At 35.6% G+C, this 24,569-nt stretch overlaps 1 protein-coding gene across 26 annotated transcripts in view; it reads right to left on the reverse strand.

Moving 5' to 3' along the window:
* LOC119552963 (B-cell receptor CD22) overlaps window positions 1-24,569 on the reverse strand; it is a 153,556-nt gene that overhangs the window by 123,352 nt on the left and 5,635 nt on the right. For all 26 annotated transcript variants that reach the window (XR_005219747.1, XR_005219749.1, XR_005219746.1 and 23 more), the window contains one exon: window positions 23,538-23,913. Coding sequence is in view for 22 of the 26 variants with exons in the window: in XM_037862958.1 (XP_037718886.1) it covers window positions 23,538-23,664 (127 nt within the window). In the remaining 4 variants the exon portion in view is untranslated. The remainder of the gene's footprint in view (window positions 1-23,537; window positions 23,914-24,569) is intronic.

Raw genomic sequence — 24,569 nt, forward strand, 5'->3', positions numbered from 1 at the left:
TCGGTTAGAGTTCCTGATCAAAAATATATCTACTTTATAGGGTCGAAAATGCTCCCATCTACCTGTTATATACTTTCCGCCGAATCTAATATACCATTTTACTCTACGAGTAACGGGTATAACAAGGGAGTACGCTCTAGTCGAGAATGAACATGGCACTACGATAAAACAAACATGCGCTGCACAAGGAGGCCTTTTATCTGCATGCTTAAACCCAACTTTTAGCTCTTTTAAACATAGATCATCTCGCTAGTGATCCTGATCAGAAATATACATGTATAAAGTATTAAGTCGGAATATTAAATGTTTCCACCATCTTAGGTCTAATGGCTTGGGCTGTGGGACTGACGGAAATTGAACACACTGCTTTATCGGTTTTATGATTGTATTAGATATCTTATTAAAAATAATTAATTTTGTAAAATTACAAAAATTCATTTCTTGGTCGATTTGAGATCAGTGGTGAGATCCAACAGAGTTGATGGTGGCTGAATGCATTCGTAGGATAGCTCTCCCAGAAGATTGTAGACCGGTCGAGCGTGAATTGCATTAAGAGCCGATTTCAGCCAGCCGGTCAACATTGTAGGCATGTGGGTCATTTCGAAGGCAGTGTCGAGGAACCTAAAGTTGCAAGTCGCTCTGGGACGGAGTTTGGCATACTTGTGAAACTGACGGCAGAGTAGGGACAATGATGTTATATAGTCTCTGCGATCATCGAAAACGTAGCACTCAATCCGATAACGTGGTTCCGTGTTCGAAAAGCAGTCTAAGAATGTGAACTCGCGTCTCACAAACATCTTGAAGTCAAGTATCTCAGCGAATTGGAAAAACGTTAGCAAATGCTCGTGGTGTGGGCAAGTTTGCTCGTTGATTCGCTCGACCAGTCGCCCGAACTTAGAGAATGCTTGCTTAACGCTAAGGTTGCGCAGTTTCTGCTCCAGCTGAAGGCATGCGTCGGGTGAGTAGTTTGTCGGCATCAAAGCAGGACCTGCCAAACGAGCGAAGGAAGTCGAGGACTTATGGATCAACGACTCAATAGATATGATGCTGGGCATCATAGGTTGCAGTGAAATTTGACCTTCCGAGTCCCGTAGTTCATTCGGCTCCCATAACATTTGTACTTCATTTCGATTCCGCTTAACGCCCTCATTTAGAGAGTCATTTCTTACGACTTCCGAACAATGGGCACTTCTGTGTACGTCTATCATAACTATAGGATTTGTGAGTGCTGAGACTCGAACTGTTTTTGGTAGAGTCACCTCCTCGCTTCGTTCTAAAGGTCCACACCTAACCTTTTTCTTATGAGGGTGTTTGTAGGGAAGGCTTTTACACAAAAGGGGTGCTTTTACAAATGACGACAATCCATTCGTCTTCTTTAATGCGGTGACATTGGCTTTACGGATGTCAGGCACTGCGCGACGACTATACCTAGAAAAAGCACTTTTGGATCTTTTGGTCTGCTTCTTTGGGTCAGATCTACTTTTAGAATGCATCATCTTCAAATCGGAGAGATGCTTTGTTTTTAAACTTTTATCGATGCTTGGAAAATGACGGTGCATTTGTACTGGTATCATGGACTGTTTAAGGGATCGCATGCAAACTAACTTTTGATTCGGGATGACGCATCGGTAAAACAGGCTGACAGTATTGTCCTGATACAAGGTCTGATTCGCAGACTGAGATTGTTTCCGAACTGTCTCAAAAATTTTTGTCTTGATGGGGGTATTCCTTGCAGCGTCCGCCAAGTCGATATGATACGTACAATATACAATCGAGTAGTTATCCGTGCTGTGATAGCGTTCAATAAGCTCCAGCTCCTCGGAGGTCACGGTAGTTGCTTCAAGGTGGCGTTCGTTGTCTAGGTAGTAGGCGTGTAGCTTATAGCATTTGAGATGGTCAGACGTAGACATAGGAGTAATAAATAGGAGGATGTTGTTGAGATCTTGGTGGCCAATCAATTTTCGAACAACATTCTCGGCTATAGACCTAGAATTGAGGGCTTTTGGCACTTTCGGCTTAACGTAACGTTTTTTGACATTAAAGGAAGCGGATGAAGACACGCTCGTAAAGTACTGACCGGAGACGATGTGATCAACGCGTTTTTTAGACTCCCAGGATTTTATATTATTTCTACTTCCCCCGAGTGATTCTGGATCCTCCGAAATAGTACGTAGGCCACTGACCGATCTCTCACCATAGATTAGGTTCAAGGTCTGAGTCACATCTTTGAAGAAGTGAAGCTTATCTTCCGACTTGTCATTGGCCAAATGTTTGGTTGGAAGCATTGCTGCAACACATTTACTTATAGTAAAGAAATGTATTTACGCTCTTACTAAAAAATTTAGAAAAAATATGTGATTTAAAACATTTGAAATGGTTGACAAAAGCCGACTAGCCTATTCACACTGAAGTATTTTTTAAAAGATCGATGGAAATTCGGTGAAACTATTAAATTGATGTTCACTAGGGCGGGTCGATTTGGGTGCCTAAAAATCAGAGGGGGAACGTAATCTTTAAATGAGTCAAAGAAATACAATATTGCCCAACAAACATATAGTCTAAAGGGAAGTTTTACCTCCCACACCCCAATTCGACTGAAATTTACGGTTTTTTGGGGAAAATAGTTTATTATCATAGTAACCAGCATATTTGTTCTATATTTGGAGCCACTATTTTTCTGTAGATTAAAAAGTAATATTACATACAGTCCAATGTTAAATTAACAGCTGTTAGTATCAGCAAGCGAACTGCACGTGCTTACATTTTTTCTGGTTTTGCAATGAGCCTATAAATTAATATTTCTTCAACGACAAAAGTAAAACCATCAAATTTTTTTGGTAATATCTCTTTGACGACAACATGTAGATCCATTAATTAGGTATACCAAAGATAATATAGGCTTTGTCTATACTATGTGCTTATTAGTAAAAACAGTGAAAGGATATATTCTTCGAAAAGTCTGTAACAGGTAGAAGAAAGCGTTTTCGACCCCATACGGTTTATTATTAACGTATTATTGATCTTTAGCCAAGTCGATCTAGCCATGTCCCTCTAACGGCTTGTCCGTGTGAACGCTGTTGGTGTCACACCACACTAACTCCCACAAGCCGCCCAAAACGGTGGCACCTACAGTTTAAGCGCTACAAAAAATTGTTGACTGAAAGGTATTGCTCTAGTCAATACCAATACCACAAAGCGCCCAAAATTGTGGTGGCCACAGTTTTGACGCTGGAATAAAACTTTAAACAGAAATACATTTTTCGTCAACGTGCACAAACACCCATAGCACTAAAAAACTGTATGTAGCCTAAATGGAAATTTTACTAAAAAATCGGCTTAAAAACAAGGAAAATCGCACTAAAACGGGAGTCAATGGCGACTGGGAACCAAAATAGGGTCAACCGGTTTTAAAAATTGGCATGTATTGGTCTTACATTTAGGGCTGTTTTTCCTAAATCTAGGGCGAATTTTCTTAATACTATGTTGCTTTTTCTGTTTTCAAAGGTAAATACCCTCAACATATGAAAAAAATGTTATAAATCAACGGCGATATTTCTGAAAATTTTGGTGACTTTCTTACCCTTAAATCAAATGCAATTTTTCTTAAATGTATGGTGTTTTTTTGTTTTAAAGGTAAAGCGCTTTAAAAAGAAGGGCAAGTGCCCTAAAAATCTAAAATGGACATGGTTTGCTGGTTCTCGGCAAACATTTTCTTCGGTACTTTGTCCTGGAATTTTTTTTTTGGATTATTTGCCTAAGGGTCCCTTTTTTACTATAATTTGAGAGGGTGAGGGTGGTGAGGGTGATAAGCAAGGTAATTAATCGGCCGCTCAACGCTTGTTGGTTAAGTGCTAATTTGAATCATAAGAACTGAAAGTAGTCATTAAACAGAATCAAGGAAATAAACATAAATATCAAGTAACTTTCTTTTAAAGAAAAATCTTCGTGGCCGCTCCGAGAATCGAACTCACGACCGCTGGGTTCGAAGTCGAGAGCACTACCGCTGCACTACAGACACATCACGTTGGGCGGCGCGCAAAAACGGTTCATATCTCAATTTGTTGGGGAAATATTCTCACTAATGACAACAAATTGTGTTTTATTTTACCCAATTAGAATAAAAACATTAAAAATCTGATATTTTAAAGTACTATACATATTTTTTTGATAATAATTTTAACGTGTTCTAAATTTTTATATAGACAAAATGGTTTAAAAGTCTAATCTTAAAAACTTGTACAAAAAAGAAAAATAAATGGCAACTTACAGTGGTCGGCATAAGTATTTTGACAAAACAAAAGTTAAATATACTCATAATTTGAACTTACTTCGTGTAAACTATAGGCATCAATGGAAAGGTAATTTCAATGCCGTTTGAATGATACAATGCATTTCTTTACCCATTCAGTATTTATTGAAAAGGACGAATTTGTGTAAATCAACTTTTAAATTTTTTTTAAAAACTTTTTTCCTCGACTTGAAAACTTAAATTTTTTGATGCAAAAAGTTTCTTCAAACAAAAATAATAGTAACTGCAAAAAGAATTTTTCAAAAATCATTTTCCTTATATTTTTTATGATTTTTTGAAGGTGACAATGTCGGAAAAAATTTGTATGAAAAAGAGAAAAATATGGCTCAAATGCCTGTTTTTAAGCATTTTCAAAAATTCATAAAAAATATAAGAAAAATGATTTTTGAAAAATTCTTTTTGCAGTTACTATTATTTTTGTTTGAAGAAACTTTTTGCATCAAAAAATTTAAGTTTTCAAATCGAGGAAAAAAGTTTTTAAAAAAAATTTAAAAGTTGATTTACACAAATTCGTCCTTTTCAATAAATACTGAATGGGTAAAGAAATGCATTGTATCATTCAAACGGCATTGAAATTACCTTTCCATTGATGCCTATAGTTTACAAGAAGTAAATTCAAGTTATGAGTATACTTAACTTTTGTTTTGTCAAAATACATATGCCTACCAGTGTAGATGATTTTGAAAGTTCAACGCAATAGACCGCTAGGCGGTCTAAATATGGCGATTTAGCCCTTAAGATGAGAAGTATTAATAGCATATGCTCGGAAAAAATCGCCTTAAATAATACAAAAATTAACCCCAAAAATATTTTCTTTGGCGATTTTTCCTATATTTAGGGCGATTTTAGGAATATAGTAGTTAGAAAAATAATTTTATGAGTGTGCCATAGTCGGTTATGGGCCTTAGAGTGGAGGTGGCACCCTGCTGAAACAAACTTGCGCTGCGCAAGAAGCTCACGAATCTACATGACAAATCCCAAATTTTTAGCTTTTGTAGTTTGCGAGATCACAGCGTCATACGGACGGACAGACAGACAGACGGACAAGGCTAGTATAAACTACAAGATGAGTAACGGCCATACAACGGAATGTACGGCAAAATTTTTGGTGCGGATTTTCGATCTAGCTAGTGTGCGTTGTCCGTGTAAAGCTCTTCGGTTGTGTTGGTGTATCATTTCATGTGGTCTGCTGCAATAAGGGCTCCATGTCGAATTTGACTAACTCGAGGTGTCAATGGCCTGTAGGCCGAGGTCAAGTCGCTCAACCGCGGGAATTGCAGGTCGGAGTTTAACTCCGACTGGGAACAACTTTTTCTTTTTTTTATGCAATCGGTCTTTTTTTTTAAACAATTAAATAAAATGAACATGGTGTTCATGGTGTTTTAAACAATCTCCATGGTGTTCAGCCCATGTTTCAATTGATTTTTTAATGATGATGATTTTGTTTGCACCAATATACCCATTGAACTGACCTCAAGGCGATATTTTGTAGGTTTTGTTGCTAAGGAATCATACAACTGCAAAAGATGTAAAGCAATTATTTTAAAACAGGAAGAGAAATGTTAAATTCGAATCCGAAATTTTTATTGCAGAACAAAATTTCTCTAACGAAAGTTAGTCCAAAACTTTGGAAAGTTAAGTGCTCCTTCAGATATATCTTTTTAATGTATGTAAAAAACATATCAAGGTTTTTGAAAACATTTTTAATAACAATGAAAAACAAGAAAGGAAGTTAACTTCGGCTTGCCGAAGCTTGTACACCCTTGCATTTATAATTTTTAAATTTAACATGGGAGAACGCTATAGTCGAGTGCCTCGACTATCAGATATCCGTTACTCAGCTCAAGTGACCAAAGGGAAATGGAGATATGCAAGGAGCAAAGAGAGATTTAAATGCGCCACCTACCGGCGGTAGACAGATTAAAGCGTTATGGGCGTTAAAGTGGGCGTGGAAAATTTTTTTTGGATCAGTCGATAGGTACACTCAGAAAAAAAATCAAGTATTTCGTGCTTGAACCTGGTATTTTCGGTGTCAAAACTTCGCCAAGCATGAAAAATACAGAACGCGAGAACAAAATACTACTTTCGAGCACGAATTTCCAAGACCGAAAATACTCGATTTAAGAATCTTTCGGTCTTCAATCAAGTATGAATAATTCTTAAATCAAGTCATATTTGGACTAAAAACAAGAACGATTAAATAATAAAGTAAGAAAGTTGCAGACATGATTTAAGAACGAATAATTCTTAAATCACTATTTAAATATTATGAAATTAAAATGAGTTTTTTTTTTTATGCTAGTAAGAGAAATAAGTATTGGAAACTGAAACGAAATATATATAAACAGTATTAATATTTTAAGTTTACTTACGACTTGCCGCTCACGGGCATTAACACTGTCTAATTTATGCGCCTTATATACCGAGTACTTTCAGAATAAACAGTTGGGAATTATTAGAGTTGGCAGACATTAAAATTCCTAAAAGTGCTCAATATGAGAATTTTGTGAGCACGAATGTTCTTAAATGTATAGCATGCAATTTTTCTTAAATCAAGGCTGTTTGTACTTGTTTTAAGCACGGTGTTTTTCCCTGAGTGTATAGACGAGACCAATACATTTCAGTTAAAATATTTAGTCTATCATGAAAATTGTGGGCGCCACAGGCTTGGGCGGTTTGTGGGCGTTAGAGTGGGCGTGGCATATTTGCGTAACTAACTTGCACTGCGCTCAAGGCTACGAAATCTAAATCTGAAGTCCCAATTCTCTATATTTGATAGTTTCCGAGATATTCACGTTCATATTTATGATTTTTTGAAGTTTGTGGGCGTTAAAGTGGGCGTGGCAAACTTTTTTTTGGATCAATCCATAGGTATTGATGAGAATAATACATTTTAGTTTAAATGTTTATTCTAGCATCAAAACTGTAGGAGCCACAGTTTTGGGCGGCTTGTGGGCGTTAGAGCGTTCAGCGTTCATACGGACAGACGGACAGACGGACATGGCTAGATCGACTCGGCTAGTCATCCTGATCAAGAATATATATACTTTATGGGGTCGGAAACGCTTCCTTCTGCCTGTTACATACTTTCCGCCGAATCTAGTATACCCTTTTACTCTACGAGTAACGGGTATAAAAACGCCGAGCCTATAAATTGTTTCATATTATTTTCCCACCAATTTTCCGATCGTTCCTGTGGCAGCTATATGATATAGTCGTCCGATTTCGAAAAAATTAAATTCAAAATTCAGAACTAATAAAAAAATGTTATTTCCAAACGTAGGAAGTTATATGTTAAAAGACACCGAAGCTATTATTTGTTTCATATTATTTTCACACCAATTTTACGATCGTTCCTACGTCAGCTATTTGATATAGTCGTCCGCTTTTGATAAAATTTATTTCGAAACTCAAAACTAATTAAAAAATATTATTTCCAAGCTTAGGAAGTTATATGTTACAAAACACCAAAGATATAATTTTTTTCTGATTATTCCTATGGGAACTATAAGATATAGCTGTCCGATCCGGCTGGTTACGACTTATATACTACCTGCAAAAGATATAAGACTTTTGGGAAAGTTTCAGCCCGATAGCTTTAAAACTGAGAGAATAGTTTGCGTAGAAACGGACGGACAGACCGACAGACGGACATGGCTAGATCGACTCGTCTAGTGATGCTGATCAAGAATATATATACTTTATGGGGTCGGAAACATCTCCTTCCCTGCGTTGCAAACTTCTGACTGAAATCATTATACCCTCTGCAAGGGTATAACAAGAACACATTAAACAATTTATAATGAGTAAACGTGTAATGTCTACTGGAGAAAGCGATTTTTCATCGTGGTTTGATGAAAATGATGAGTGCTATTCACATAAAATGCTAGTGTTAGATAAATTGATTAGAGTTTTGCTAGACAAATGTAAAAGTAGCATTAAGCAAAAATATACTTCGGCATAAATAAATAAATATCTGGGGATCTTTGAACATTAAAGCGTTTATATATTTAACGAACATTTGCATTCTATATGGAAAGCACTCACCATATTCATCAAAATATAATGAAAAATCGTTTTCTCGAGTACACATTTCGCTTTGATTCAAAGTGAATTGCTTATTGTGTTCCTGTTTTTACTGTTATTAGATATTTTTATAAGACCTTTGATATGTAATTTACACAAAAAAAAATATATCTATAGAAGCGATTAGATCCTAAAGTCCCAATTGGTACATCTAAAAAAAATTTCGGCTATAAAAACATAATTTAAAATAATACAAACAAATAAAAATAATTAAAAAATAAATAAAAAATATATCAAAATATTATTTTTAAAAAATAGTCAGAAAAGTACAGCTGAAACAATCTTAAAACAAAAAATACTATAAAAAAAAGTATTAGGTTGAGTCCAGCCTCAGAGTGGATTCGAACCTGGAACTCAAATCCATTCTATGGTATTCTATGGTTTTTGGCTAGATCGACTCGGCTAGTAATCCCAATCCGTAATATATATAATTTAAAGCAGGGTTCGTAACTGTTGTAAGTTTTATTTTTAAAATCACTTTATAATAGTTATGTCATGATTTTTATTTAAAACTCATGAAATAATTGTTATTCTCTCAGTTTTATATAAAACTTGACAAATAAAACTTATTTTCTGAGTTTTACTTTTCGCTTGAAAAATAACAGTTATTCTTTGAGTTTTATATAAAAATCAAATAATAAAACTTATTCTCTGAGTTTTATTATTTAAATCAAACATAAAACTCAAAATCATATTGTGGCGGTTCCGTGGTTCGTAGAAATGTGATTAAAAATTTAAAATACTAAATGCGCGGTTGGCTATTTAAAAAAAAAATTTTCAGATACTATAGACCACCGTTAGTATGTTTATTTTTATTAATTTATGTCGCACATGGGAAAAATCAATGTTTTAATAGTAAGCAGACTTTACAGTTATACATATCCAACTAGTTATATATAAGAGTACACCTTAACACTTTAAATAAATTGCCTATACTGGCCTAGTGCATCAGTGTTAGTTCCGAAAACGGGGAAACGGGTAATAATCGACTGATATAATTTCATTAACTTAAAGTTGTATTTTAGTTAAATTGTTTATTTAGTTTAACAAATAAAAGTTTTTTTATTGACTCTGACGAAAGTTTGCATCTGAGGTCCGTTAGAATAAGTTTTAGGGCGGAAAAGGACCTTTCTACGCTGACTTGGGTAGCGGGAACAGCATGGACCACTTTAGCCATTTCGTAGAGGTAAGGGTAGACGAATCTTTTCTCCTCCCAATAAGTCATGATTTGAACATTCAAATCAACCGGCTTGGGAGAATAATTTTCAATTTCACTATACGCCTTCTTTATGTCGTCATCATAGGCGTCTGAGGTCTCTCTTTGGTGCAGTTCGACGAGACCGAGAGTTTTTACACAAATCCGGTTATTGTGATAAATCTGGGCGTTGATTCCTAAAATGCCACGGTTGCATCTTGTTGCTGTATCCATTTTTATGCATACTATATTGTTTTTGAACAACAGTTTTAAAGACGCTTTGATTTCATTATATTTCCTTTCAACTAACATCATTATGTTTCTCGATGAAACAGGGCTCATATTGAGGCCATCAAAGATTTGCTTTGTCAATGTGGTAAAGGCTTTTGAATCCAACACTAAGAACGGCATTTTCTCTGTTGTTACCAGGTCTATACATGCCTCCGTGACTTCGGTTTTGGACATGTCTACAGAAAACTTGATTTTCCTGTCCATCCCTTCAACGTTATTTTGAAAGTTTAATTCTTTATCAAAAACGCTTTTGTGGTGGTCCGATAGATGACGCTTTAAATTTGACAAGTAGCTACCTGCAAAAATCTTTTTGCATATTTTACAAGTCGATTTATTTTCTATTGAATTAAATTCGAAATAGCTTCGCGGTAAGTTATAGGTTTTCGTCCCATAATAATATAGAAAATACTTTTTCAGATGGTTGTTACTAATTGAACTGACTATAACTGATTTAAATGTTGACGTAAAAACGGAGACCTGCACGTCGCAATTGTTTTTTTTGTTTTCGTTTTCAGACCTATCACTGGTCCACTCTGCTAGTAAAGACATTCCACCTTTGTGCGACATAAATTAATAAAAATATACATACTAACGGTGGTCTATTGTATCTAAAAAAAATTTTAAGAAATAGCCAACCGCGCATTTAGTATTTTAAATTTTTAATCACATTTCTACGAACCACAGAACCGCCACAATATGATTTTGAAAAATAAAAATCATTGCGGTTATGTAAAATACAATGTTTAATAACGTCAGTGGTGTAGTTGGATTTTTTTCAGGATTTTCCCTTGTTAGTGATTTTTTTGTTTGAAAAAACAAAAATAACAGTTATTTTCGAACCCTGATTTAAAGTGTCGAAAACGCTTCCTTCTACCTGTTACATACTTTCCGACGAATCTAGTATACCCTTTTACTCTACGAGTAACGGGTATAAAAATCATCTATTCCATTTGACATGAAAAGTTTGGTGTCCAAAGTAGAGGTGCTGAAAACATCGCTTTTCCGATGTTTTAACAGACAAACATCGATGAAACATCGAAAAACATCGATGTTTTTTCACCTCTAGTCCAAAGAGGCCTAAAAAAAGTTTAAACCATATACCATTTACAGTATAAGTAACTTTATAACTATTTTTCCCGCAATACTGGGACATGTATAGTTAAAAAATATTTTGACATTTTGCAACATTTCTGAAGACTTTGCAATTAACTTCATGGTGATGAAAATTTATTAATAGCTGCCAACCACACTTCTCGTATTATCCTTACCCCACTCTTCCCTACTACCAGCAATAGGAAAAAACTTTTTGACATGTCCGTCTGTCCGTCCGTTTTTTACGCAAACTAGTCTCTCAGTTTTAAAGCTATCGGGCTGAAACTTTCTTAAAAGTCTTCTTTCTTTTGCAGGTAGTATATAAGTCGGAACCAGCCGGATCGGAACATTATATCTTATAGCTCCCATAGGAATAATCGGAAATAAATTTTTTTTTTAATATAATCTTTGGTGTTTTTTAACATATAACCTCCTACGCTTGGAAATAACATTTTTTTATTAGTTCTGAATTTCGAATTTAATTTTATCAAAATCGGACGACTATATCATACAGCTGCCATTGGAACGACCGGAAAAGTGGTGGAAAATTAACATGAAACAAATTATAGCTTCGGTGTTTTTTGACATATTATCTTATACTATTGGGAATATCACTTTTTGTATTTTTTAATCTTATAATTATAACTGCAAGGGTATACAAACTTCGGCTTGCTAAAGTTAACTTCCTTTCTTGTTTTGAAATAAATTTAATTTTTTAAAGCTTTGTTGGTAACATTTTTGTCATAATAACAGTTATAAACCCTTACACTAATGAAAATTGCGTGGGATAAGCACTCAGTTACCTCCTAAGCCTCACCCCACATTATGCTCTTGGCCCCTCGTAAATTTCTCTTTCTCAGGCAACCAACCATGGTATTCTAAGACCAACAGCCACACAAAGGTGGGAAAATGTTGCCTGAAAGTTGATGAAGAAAACATTCCGCAAATGCATTTCCCATGAATGTAGGGAAGACCAACCAAAAGGAACTGAAAAAATATACATATGTATATGCTTTGAGGGGCCGATCTATAATATGGGCACAATTATAATCTTGAACATCAAGTCCCTTTTCTTCCTCCAATACAATTTACTTATGATCAGGGTAACTAGCCGAATCAATCTGGCTATTTCCTTCTGTCCGTCTGTCTGTTCGTCCATATGAACGCTGAGAACTCGGAACCTATAAAAGATAATTTGTTTGGACTAGACATGCAGATTCTAGATGTTCTTGCACCACGCAAGTTTATTTTAGCAAGGTGCCACGGCCACTTTAATGCCTACAAATGCCTAAAAAGCTAAAACCTATCAAGCGCCCACAATTTTTAAATTGTAAAATGCCGTTTTGATTACACAAGCTCACAAAATAATATTTAAAGACTGCCCAAAGAAGGTCGATGGTAGTTCCTGGTAGAATTGGACCCCTAGATCCCGAAAAAGTAGTCAAAAATATTTTAAATGGAAATTTTTATACCCGTTACTCGTAGAGTAAAAGGGTATACTATATTCGTCGGAAAGTATGTAACAGGCAAAAGGAAGCGTTTCCGACCCCATAAAGTATATACATTCTTGATCAGGATCACTAGCGCAAGTTTGTTTCAGCAGAGTGCCACGCCCACTCTAACGCCTACAAACCGCCCAAAACTGTGGCTCCTACAGTTTTGATGCTAGAATAAATATTTTAACTGAAATGTATTGATTTCATCAATACCTATCGATTGACCCAAAAAAAAAGTTTGCAACGACCACTTTAACGCCCACAAACTTCAAAAAATCGTAAATATGAACGCGGATATCTCGGAAAATATCAAAGATAGAGAAATGGAGTTTCAGATTTTCGAATATGCCACTCCCTCTCTAACGCCCACAAACCGCCCAAGCCTGTGGCGCCCACATGCTAGATACAAAATTTTAACTGAAACGTATTGGTCTCGTCAATACCTATCGATTGATCCAAAAAAAACTTTGCCACGCCCACTCTAACGCCCACAACGCTTAAATCTGTCTACAGCCGGTAGGTGGCGCATTTCAATCTCGCTTTGCTGCTTCCATATCTCCATTTTCCTTTGGTCCCTTTAGCTGAGTAACGGGTATCTGATAGTCGAGGTACTCGACTATAGCGTTCTTTCTTGTTTTTTATATATTTGAAAGCAAATTTTGTTGGTATCTTTGTGTTTTTACTTATATCTCGAGTTGCTCTTAACCAATTTAGGTGATATTTGTTTTAGTTTACAATTATAATGTCACCATTTAAATTTGCGAAATAAATGAATAGCCTACATTGAGTACAAGGTACAATTCGGCCAACTTTGATATTGTGGAATTTGTTTTAATTATTTAGTAAATGTAAGGCTCTAGTTTTATAATTGTTATTGAATGTAAGGCTCTAATTCTCCAGAACTTAACGGGATGATTTTTGTAGGTTTTAGCGAATTCAAGTCTCTGAAGGCGATTTTTTTTTGACACGTGCGGCTTCTTTCGTTGTGTATATGAGCCAAAGCCGAATTCTTTTATTGTCCAACGGATCGTTTCTGGGTGGACATCCTTATTTAGAGTTGTCTTTACAACTTCACTAATTTTTACGGCACTTTGAAAAGGTTCCTTGTCCACAATGTGTTTTATAGTGCGTTTGTCCCTATCATTCAATTTTGGTGGACGGCCACTTCTTCGAGTATTTTCAATCCGACCCTCGTTTTAAAACGCCCTATCACATGTTGGATTGTGGACCGGCTTCTAGACATAATTTTGGCTATTTCTGCATAGGATTTTCATTCTTTAACGTGTAAATTTAAAATTAGTTTTCTTTCCTTAACCGTAAGCTGCCTACGCGACATTTTTGTGGCTCCTACTCAAGTTTAATATTCCAAGAATTGCACCAATGCACACTGGGCCAGAAAGTTAATTTTTTCGCCAAAAGTCTGTAGTTTCTTTCTTGGGATAGTTAGAAGGATGCAGTTTTTTGCGGTTTCCTCCTAAAAGATTGAACTTTTCAACGAACTAAAAGTAAAATTTATTGGAATTATATATGGTATAGATAATCCAAGCCGAAATCGGAAAACGTTACGTACTTTTCGGTTTTTTATTAAAAAAAAAAAAAAATAGAAGACCCACTGAATCTATTTTCATACACGATTAAGTGTGAAAGAAAACAAATTAAAAAAAATTAAATCCAATATAAAATATTATGTCGTTTAAGATTTATGAACCGTTAAAAATTGAGACTCCCACTTCAACGTTTATTTAATAATCGACCTAACAAAATTTTCTATTTTTTTCTTCTTGCTATCTCTTTAGATTCTTATAGTCAAATTATTAGAAAAAAATTGTTTGTAAAATATTGTTTTTTAATTTGTTTAATGTTAATTTGACATATTCTGAAGTCATCACAAAAGTATGCTTTATTTATTTATTTATTTATTTAAGTTCATAGTAAAGTTTACAAAACTAATACTAACATAGGGGGTAGTGCTAGCTACGAGGCCTTCGACTACGTATTTATGTAAGCTACATTTATATTTTTATAATATATTAATATAATAATTATAAAATATTAATAATATATATAAGGGCAAGAAATGCAGCATACCTTTATGCATACTTAAGTTCTCCCTTATGAATGACAGAAATTGTGAACATGTTTTAGAGACGAGCCAAAAAAGTTGATATTTCTCTTTTCGAAATATCGATATTTCATTCGACTGTTTGGTTTCAGAAATAAATGAAGCGGGAAAGAAGGAAAAATGTAGATTTTAGATGTAAGGCAAACTAAAATCAAATATTGGCGCACAAAACGTACCTTTGGGCATTCTTCATCATTCTCATCAAAATGGTTCGACTTCAAATTAGGCCTTTAATTAAAACTAAAATTACTGAAAACTAAGGCAAAACCGCATCGAGTCGGCGATGAGCAATATTAGTAAATTAATCAAAGAATTTATTTTTGATGTAATGACTCCATTTGGGGATGGCACTCAAAAGCACTCCAAAAGCAAAGTACTCATTTGCTAAAAAAAGCAGTAGGAATCAACGAAAAAGTTTCTGTTAGGAAACAAGTAAGACATACAAGCCTTTTAATATTTTTTACTTGTTGAAAATAACGACTTCTAAGTTTTGTTAAGAAGTCGATCAGCTACATCAGCATCTTTGACTTCTAGATTTTTTTCATTTCTATCAATATTTGATGAATTTTTATACCCGTTACTCGTAGAGTAAAAGGGTATACTAGATTCGTCGGAAAGTATGTAACAGGCAGAAGGAAGCGTTTCGGACCCCATAAAGTATATATATTCTTGATCAGGATCACTAGCCGAATCGATCTAGCCATGTCCGTCTGTCCGTCTGTCCGTATGAACGCTGAGATCTCGGAAACTATAAGAGCTACAATACTGGAATTAGGGATGCAGATTCCTGAGACTCCTGCGCAGCGCAAGTTTGTTTCAGAAGAGTGCCACGCCCACTCTAACGCCCACAAGCCGCCCAAAACTGTGGCTCCTACAGTTTTGATGCTAGAACAAAAATTTTAACTGAAATGTATTGTTCTCATCAATACCTACCGATTGACCTAAAAAAAGTTTGCCACGCCCACTTTAACGCCCACAAACCGCCCACAAACTTCAAAAAATCGTAAATATGAACGCGGATATCTCAGAAAATATCAAAGATAGAGAAACGGGATTTCAGATTTAGATTCCCTAGGCTTGAGCGCAGCGCAAGTTTGTTACGCGAATATGCCACGCCCACTCTAACGCCCACAAACCGCTCAAGTCTGTGGCGCCCACAATTTTCATGCTAGATACAAAATTTTAACTGAATTGTATTGGTCTCGTCAATACCTATCGATTGATTTAAAAAAAACTTTGCCACGCCCACTCTAACGCCCACAACGCTTAAATCTGTCTACCGCCGGTAGGTGGCGCATTTGCTACTTGCATATCTCCATTTTCCTTTGGTCCCTTTAGCTGAGTAACGGGTATCTGATAGTCGAGGTACTCGACTATAGCGTTCTTCCTTGTTTACTTTAAAAATACGGTAAGAGAAAACTACTTGCCCGAATTCTTTGAAATTTTGGCATAAATTAGTTTAATGTATTATAAAAAGGACTCCATACTCAGTCTGGTCATTTTCTTAAAAAAAAACACGTATTTTTGGCGAAAAATCGGATCGGCTGGCCCAGTGAGCAATGCAAAGGAAGGCACACAAAAACATAGGAAAAAAGCGTCGTTACAATTGTCAAAACAGAACAGATACGAGCGCGATTATTATACTAGATTCGTCGGAAAGTATGTAACAGGCAGAAGGAAGCCGATCTAGCCATGTCCGTCTGTCCGTCTGTAAGAGCCGAATTGGGCAAGGCGTTGTTCCGTCTGATGCCCAGCATCATCCTAGCAATGGCTCCTCCAGCTGTACCTTAGCGGGCGCCCTCCTCCCTATAGATGCCGGCGCGTCCTCCACATCCGCTTTAGCTGCCAAATAGCTGGTGGAGGTGGAGTCCTGTGGTTTCCTAATGGAGAGCTCATCGGAGATCGCCCGGCAGGATGTTTATGTAGGGAGCGAAGTCCCACTCAGCATGTTCCTTCAAACTAAAATCCTCTAGTGGATCTCCTCCAGCACTTCAACTATTCTGCGGATTTGCCCAGTTGTGCTATTGCTTCCTGTCGGTGAAGTCCCACAATAATATGCAACCGCTTGGGATAGGAGTACTTTTTTATCAGCACTGACCCTCTGCAATCGATTTTAGGGTTTTCCTTACATTTTTATTTTTTAGTTTCCACACCGCCTTTGAACGCACACCGCCAAAGATTAAATTTCTTATTCTTTGGGCCACGGCTAACGGCGTTCATCGAAATTCACTTGCTAAATCTGGTATTTCTTCTGGTATTTTCTAAGCTTATCTGAGTACCGCGCTGAAAAACAGACCCGACGAAAGCGTTAGCCACGCATTTGCCTTTCGCTTACTCCTATAGTTAGCTCGCGGCTTTCGTCAATGTGAGTACTAGGCTTAAAACGGAAGCATTTAGAAGTTTGTCATCGACTATACCCTTGCAGAGGGTATATTGATTTCAGTCAGAAGTTTGCAACGCAGTGAAGGAGACGTTTCCGACCCCATAAAGTATATATATTCTTGATCAGCATGACTAGACGTGTCGATCTAGCCATGTCCGTCTGTCCGTCCGTTTCTACGCAAACTAGTCTCTCAGTTTTAAAGCTATCGGGCTAAAACTTTCCCAAAAGTCTTATATCTTTTGCAGGTAGTATATAAGTCGGAACCAGCCGGATCGGACAGCTATATCTTATAGCTACAATAGGAATAATCGGAAAAAAAAATTTTAAAAAATTACATCTCTGGTGTTTTTTGGCATATAACCTCCAAAGCTTGGAAATAACATTTTTTAATTAGTTTTGAATTTTGAATTAAATTTTATCGAAATCGGACGAGTATATCATATAGCTGCCATAGGAACGATCGGAAAATTGGTGGAAAAATAAAATGAAACAAATTATAGCTTCGGTGTTTTTCAACATATAACCTCCAACGCTTGGAAATAACATTTTTTAATTAGTTCTGAATTTCGAATTTAATTTTATCAAAATCGGACGACTATATCATATAGCTGCCATATGAACGATCGGAAAATTGGTAGGAAAATAATATGAAACAAATTATAGCTTCGGTGTTTTTTGACATATTATCTTATACTATTGGGAATATCATTTTTTGTGTTTTTAAATTTAATATTTATAGCTGCAAGGGAATATAAGCTTCGGCTTGTCGAAGCTAACTTTATTTCTTGTTTGTGTTAAAATAAAAGTACGTATGTGTGTATGGTATGTACACATGTTCGTATAAGTGTTTGCTTCTATACGGAAATTTGGCTGCAATTAAGTGCAAGTGTTTTTCAAAGAATTCGGAAAAGACAATTTCGTTCGTCTCCACGTGTGTTTATACTTACATACATATGTACATACATAACCACTATGTATAAATATGTATGTAAGTATACACAGAAACATAAAAATCTAAAAATGAATTTCAAATTCAAACATATCTTATTTTTAAATTCAATTTCATGTAAAACTATCATTCTAACGATTTCTTAAGCCTGGCAAAAGTTTTTCAAAAAAATAATCACAATACAATTTATTTTTGCAGACTGAAATCGATTTTCATTTACTATACTCCATAAAGGGTAACGATCTCCTTGCTGCTTGGGATAGTTTTAAAATAAAATCAATTGCTTATTTTGAATCAAATATAAGCAATGATTTTGATAAAAAGCATCTCGTTTACATTCAAACAAACCCACACAAAGGTTAGAACTATTTGGATTATTTTCAAAAAACCAAGTTACTTAAAACTAATTTGTTATGTTTTCAGATTATTTGTTTGCGATACTTTTGAATACAGTTATGCCATATAACGCTCGGTTCACTTCAGAAAGTGGCAAGAAAACACGTAAAGCTACAATTTCGGACTCGCAGGAGAGCATGGTTCTTAGACTCACTACACTTAACGACTACGAGAGAAAGATAAACGAAATTACAAATAAGTACTACTCGGAGGGTCGAGCCATTCATCTGTTTGTCATCGTGGAAGGGATGGAAGACAGAATTATTAAAGGGTTCTATGTATACTTTGATAAAAAATTAGTTAAGTTTAATACTTTTATAGAAAGTCTAGAAGCGTGCTTTAAAGTCTTCCAAGTTCTTTCACTTGAGTACCCACAAGCGTGCAAGCAGGCATGGTTGTTTTTACAAACTTATTTGTACAATATTATAACTCCTTTTGACTTTAGTATCTTTAGTATCTTTGACCAGTATCTTCTTTTATACATTTCTTAAAGTGCAGTTAATACAATCTTCATTGCATAAAAATGTATAAAATGTATGCGTTGTTTTTTAGTACATTACGCTGCGGCTATTCAAAATTTTGGACCTTTGAAATTTCTGTGGTGTATGCGATTCGAAGCCAAACACAGAGAGGCCAAATTATATTTTCATAGCATTACATCGAGAGTCAATCCCCCCCGTTCTCTTGCGACAAAGGCAGGACTCAAACTCGCAAAATTTATTCTTGACCACCAGCAGTTTATTGAGCCTCTAGTTAGTAATAACCCCGCATTGAAGTTAAAATTTAAAAATCAAGAATATTATGAACATATTTCCGAAATGCCAGATTATAATTTTTCAAAAGCAACTGTACATAAGCAACTTAATTACAATGGAACGATTTACAAAATTGTATGTTACTTAGCTATTAAGAAATCTTGTTCTGAATTTTATAATGTTGTAGATTTAGTTCTGGTTAATGAAAATGTATTTATAATTTGCCAGCAATCAGAAACTAAAATTTTTGATAGCCATTATAGAGCGTATGAAATGAAGAGTCACCTATTCTTATTAAAAATATAATTTATTTCTCTAGTGCACCCTTACACAAATACTAATTAAATAATAAAAAACTTACTTAAATATTTATATATTTATTTATATACCTTAATATTATAAGAGATTTAAGCCTGTAATTAATCACATATTAAATACATATCCCATATATATTAATAAAAGTAAAAAACTATTACAAACCAAATATTATTAATTTAGCCATTTTTTGGGAAGGGTATTCAATCTAGTATTTAGCTTATTTCAAGAACGATTTGAGCTCATTTTTTCCTTTTATAAGTCTAAAATGTTCTTCTTTTGATTCTAAATTCAGATAAAATCAATATTAAAATGTTATCATATTGATCCAAATATGTTCTTGAATTAAAACCAAAATCAACTTGAAAATGGAACGAAATCAACTCATTTCACATTTTTAGTTCCTACCATTTCGATCTAGAAATAAAAACATTTAGGTCAAACGGTTACACGGTTTTTAAGAACGAATGAGCTCAATTCAATCACATGATCTTGGATTTTCCTCTCTGTGTACCAGGAACTACCATCATCCTTCTTGGGGCATTATGGCTGTTAACTAGTGCACTCAAAAAAAAATCACCATAAATATTAGAAAATCGCCCGTGATTTTAAAACGCCATTGAATTAAGAAAAATTTTCTCGAATTAAGAAATATTCTCTTGATTATAGAAAAAGTTTCTAAAATTTACGGATTTTCGCTCTATTTTTTTTTTTAAAGAAGAAGAGGAAGAATAGAAATTTTTGTTTAACTAATGGCGAATTTTTCTTGATTTTTTTTCTTGAACTAATGGTAAATTCTTACTTAAATTTATTAAGGAAATACCCATGTTTTAAGGAAAAAGTGACTTTTTTTATACATTTTGATGGTGGTCTAGCTGGTAAAGACGTCCGGTCAATAAACAATCGTACAAAAGTACCTGGTTCGAGCCCACGCCACGGCAAGTGTACCCTTTGCTTATTTAATATTCTTTTTTCTAAATTTATTTAATTATACCCGTTACTCGTAGAGTAAAAGGGTATACTAGATTCGTCGGAAAGTATGTAACAGGCAGAAGGAAGCGTTTCCGACCCCATAAAGTATATATATTCTTGATCAGGATCACTAGCCGAGTCGATTTAGCCATGTCCGTCTGTCCGTCTGTCCGTCTGTCCGTCTGTCCGTATGAACGCTGAGATCTCGGAAACTATAAGAGCTACAATACTGAGATTAGGCATGCAGATTCCTGAGATTCCTGCGCAGCACAAGTTTGTTTCAGAAGAGTGCCACGCCCACTCTAACGCCCACAAACCGCCCAAAACTGTGGCTCCTACAGTTTTGATGCTAGAACAAAAATTTTAACTGAAATGTATTGTTCTCATCAATACCTACCGATTGACCTAAAAAAAAATTTTCCACGCCCACTTTAACGCCCACAATTTTTATGCTAGATAAAAAATTTTAACTGAAATGTATTGGTCTCGTCAATACCTATAGATTGATTTAAAAAAAAAAGTTTGCCACGCCCACTCTAACGCCCACAAACCGCCCAAGCCTGTGGCGCCCACAATTTTCGTGCTAGATAAAAAATTTTAACTGAAATGTATTGGTCTCGTCAATACCTATCGATTGATTTAAAAAAACTTTGCCACGCCCACTCTAACGCCCACAATGCTTAAATCTGTCTACCGCCGGTAGGTGGCGCATTTGCTGCTTGCATATCTCCACTTTCCTTTGGTCCCTTTAGCTGAGTAACGGGTATCTGATAGTCGAGGTACTCGACTATAGCGTTCTTCCTTGTTTTGTTTTGTTATGTTGGTACACTCTTCCCTAACATCTGTACCAAGTTTCAATTGAATCCCCTTTTTTGTTTAGTTGTGAGAGGCGTAAAGGTAACAAGTTGTTTTGCGTGCTCAGCGATTATTTGCTATCGAAAAATATGGATCAAAGGATTTGCATCAAATTTTTTGTAAAAAATAAAATTAAGTGCTTCGAAACACTTGAAATGTTGACAGTGGCATACGGTGAAACTGTTCTGAGTAAAAAAAATGTTTACAAGTGGTACAAACTCTTCCAAGATGGCCGGGAAGATGCCAATGACGAGCCTCGCTCTGGACGCCCAAGCACGTCAACAACTGATGAAAACGTTCAAGCAGTGAAGAAAATTGGTTTTGGAAAATCGTCGAATCACTATCAGAGAAGTTGCTGAATATGTCGGTATATCGCTTGGCTCATGCCATGAAATTTTTCCAAACGTTTTGGGCATGAGTCGTGTGTCAGCGAAGTTTGTTCTAAAATTGCTGAATTTTGACCAAAAGAACCGTCGCATGAGCATCGCTCAAGAGCTGTTGGATGACGTCAACAACGACCCAGATTTACTCAAAAGGGTCATAACTGGTGACGAATCATGGGTATATGGTTATGATATCGAAACCAAAGCCCAATCGTCACAATGGAAGAGCCCAGGTGAGCCAAGACCGAAAAAAGCACGCCAAGTTCGATCAAATGTCAAAGTTTTGATCACTGTATTCTTCGATTACCATGGCGTGGTGCATCAGGAGTTCTTACCATATGGTCGTACGGTCAATAAACAGTATTATCTGGAAGTTATGCGCCGTTTGCGAGAGGCAATACGAAAGAAACGTCCAGAATTGTGGAAAAACAATTCATGGCTTTTGCATCACGATAATGCCCCTGCTCACTCATCTTTGCTTGTGAGAGATTTTTTGGCCAAAAACAACACCACAATAATGCCTCAGCCACCATATTCACCGGATTTGGCCCCATGTGACTTTTTCTTGTTCCCAAAACTAAAGAGACCTATGAAAGGACGGAGATTTGCAACGATTGAAGAGATAAAGACTGCATCGCTGGAAGAGCTCAAGGCTATACCGAAAAGTGCTTATGGGAAGTGCTTTGAGGATTGGAAAAACCATTGGCATAAGTGTATTGTATCTGAGGGGGATTACTTTGAAGGGGACAACATTAATATTGATAAATAAATTAATAGTTTTCTCTTCAAAATACAAAGTCACCTTACTTTTTGAACACACCTCGTATATAGGAATGAAACCTAGGTGGCGTGTTTTTAAAATACGAATCAAAGCTAGATCGCGCTTTTGTGTCGGGTGCAATCTCGCACTCCCTTTAGCTTAGTAACGGGTATCTTATAGTCAAGGGCTTTAATAACTTTTTGTACATACAAAATCATTAACGTAGCCATTTAACGTTTTTTGCATTTTATCTCCAAGAACAGCCAAAATGATTTGATCGTTATTATGGCAGCTATATGGTATAAATGACAGATCAACATGATTCTTGCATATAAACGCCCTATAGGGCTCTGCTTCAAAGTCAAAAGGGAATCGTCGACCGAATCAGTCAATTCGGTGCAGAACCGGTACCGGAACTAGAACCGAAATGGTAGTTGCAAAGTCTTTAAATTAACTTATGTGAAAAGCATTCATCATATTAATTAAAATCATTGAAAAATCGCTCTCTCGAGTACACGTTACGCATTGATTTATAATAAATTGCTTACTGCGTTCTTATTTTTATTGTTATTAAAAGCACGTTAAAAAAAACTTGAGATGTATTTTATTCACGTTAAGAAATATATCGTTTGAAAACTTTTTTTCAGCAATAAAAATGTTGGAAGCGAATTCCACATTTCTAACTTTTTTAAATAATTGCTTCACATCTTTTGCAGTTCAATCTCTTAGCAATACATATATCCTACAAAATATCGTCATCTGCATAGCTATCAAAGTAAGCGTGATTTTCCCTCATGCAGTAATAAATATCGATGATTGTTTCTACCCATGTTTCAATTTATTGTTTAAAAAAAGCCCGATTGTACATTAGAAAAAGTGGTTTTCTTTCGAAGTTAAACTCGGTCCCACAAGCTCCGCAGTTAGGCGACAAGACCGCTTTGTTAGGGAGCGTAAGTGAATTGGGAGATTGAGCCTTTTTTGCAGCAGAGCACACGAAGTCTAACACAACCAAAGAATCTTACACGGACAACGCACACTAGAAAGATCGAAATCCCACATCGGAAATTCAACTCAAAAATTTGGGAGTACATTCCCTTGTATGGTTGTTACTCATCTTCTAGTCTATATTATCTTTGGTATATGGGTTGATTTCCTGATTTATAATCTTCAAGACTTACCAACTTGGGCACGAGAGCGTCCAACTAGGCCCAAACATATCAAGAGCGCTAGTGATGAGGATATCGGAGCACTCAAAACCACTCGCATTGACTTTGGAATATCTTTTCCTGAACGTTTCTCCACCATTTTTGTCAGCTGGTCGGACGTTTATAAGAGATTATTTTTGAAGCTTGTGTGTTTGGAAGTGTTGATTTCAGTCACCAATATCAGCTGTTAATCCTGACTTTATCGTTGCCAGCCATACATTTTGTTTAGCTTTTCTTTCTACTTGTCTTATTTTCTTATTTTTTTTATTGCATATGGATGTTTATCAATTTGAGTCCTCAATTCACTGTACTTCTGCAGCTATGTAAGCCATACAAATATTCGGTTTTCCTAGAAGATATCGAATAAGAAAACATTTATATAGATAATTAGTTTATGATCGTTCAAGTAATGATTTTAAAATCAGCAAAATACAGAAAATATTTTGATACTTAATTTTACAAAAGGAAACTATATCAATATCATACAAATAAAATCATACATATATATGGGTCCTTTGTCACGCCCACTCTAACGCCCACAAACCGGCCAAGCCTGTGGCGCCCACAATTTTCATGATAGATTAAAAATGTTAACTGAATTGTATTGTTCTCGTCAATACCTATCGATTGATCCAAAAAAATTTGCCACGCCCACTCTAACGCCCATAACGCTTAAATCTGGTTTGATTTAAGAATGAAGAAGGCACGCAGATTTATTGAATTCATAAATAACAAGAAAGGAAGTTAGCTTCTGAAAAATACAAAAAATGATATTCCCAAAAATAGTATAAGATAATATGTCAAAAAACACCGAAGCTACAATTTGTTTCATATTATTTTTCCACCAATTTTCCGATCGTTCCTATGGTAGCTATGATATAGTCGTCCGTTTTTGATAAAATTAAATTCGAAACTCAGAACTAATTAAAAAATGTTATTTCCAAGCGTAGAAGGTTATATGTTAAACAAGAAAGGAAGTTAACTTCGGCAAGCCGAAGTTTGTAT

Source organism: Drosophila subpulchrella, chromosome 3L, assembly GCF_014743375.2.
Source record: "Drosophila subpulchrella strain 33 F10 #4 breed RU33 chromosome 3L, RU_Dsub_v1.1 Primary Assembly, whole genome shotgun sequence".
In the NCBI taxonomy this organism is placed as follows: domain Eukaryota; kingdom Metazoa; phylum Arthropoda; class Insecta; order Diptera; family Drosophilidae; genus Drosophila; species Drosophila subpulchrella.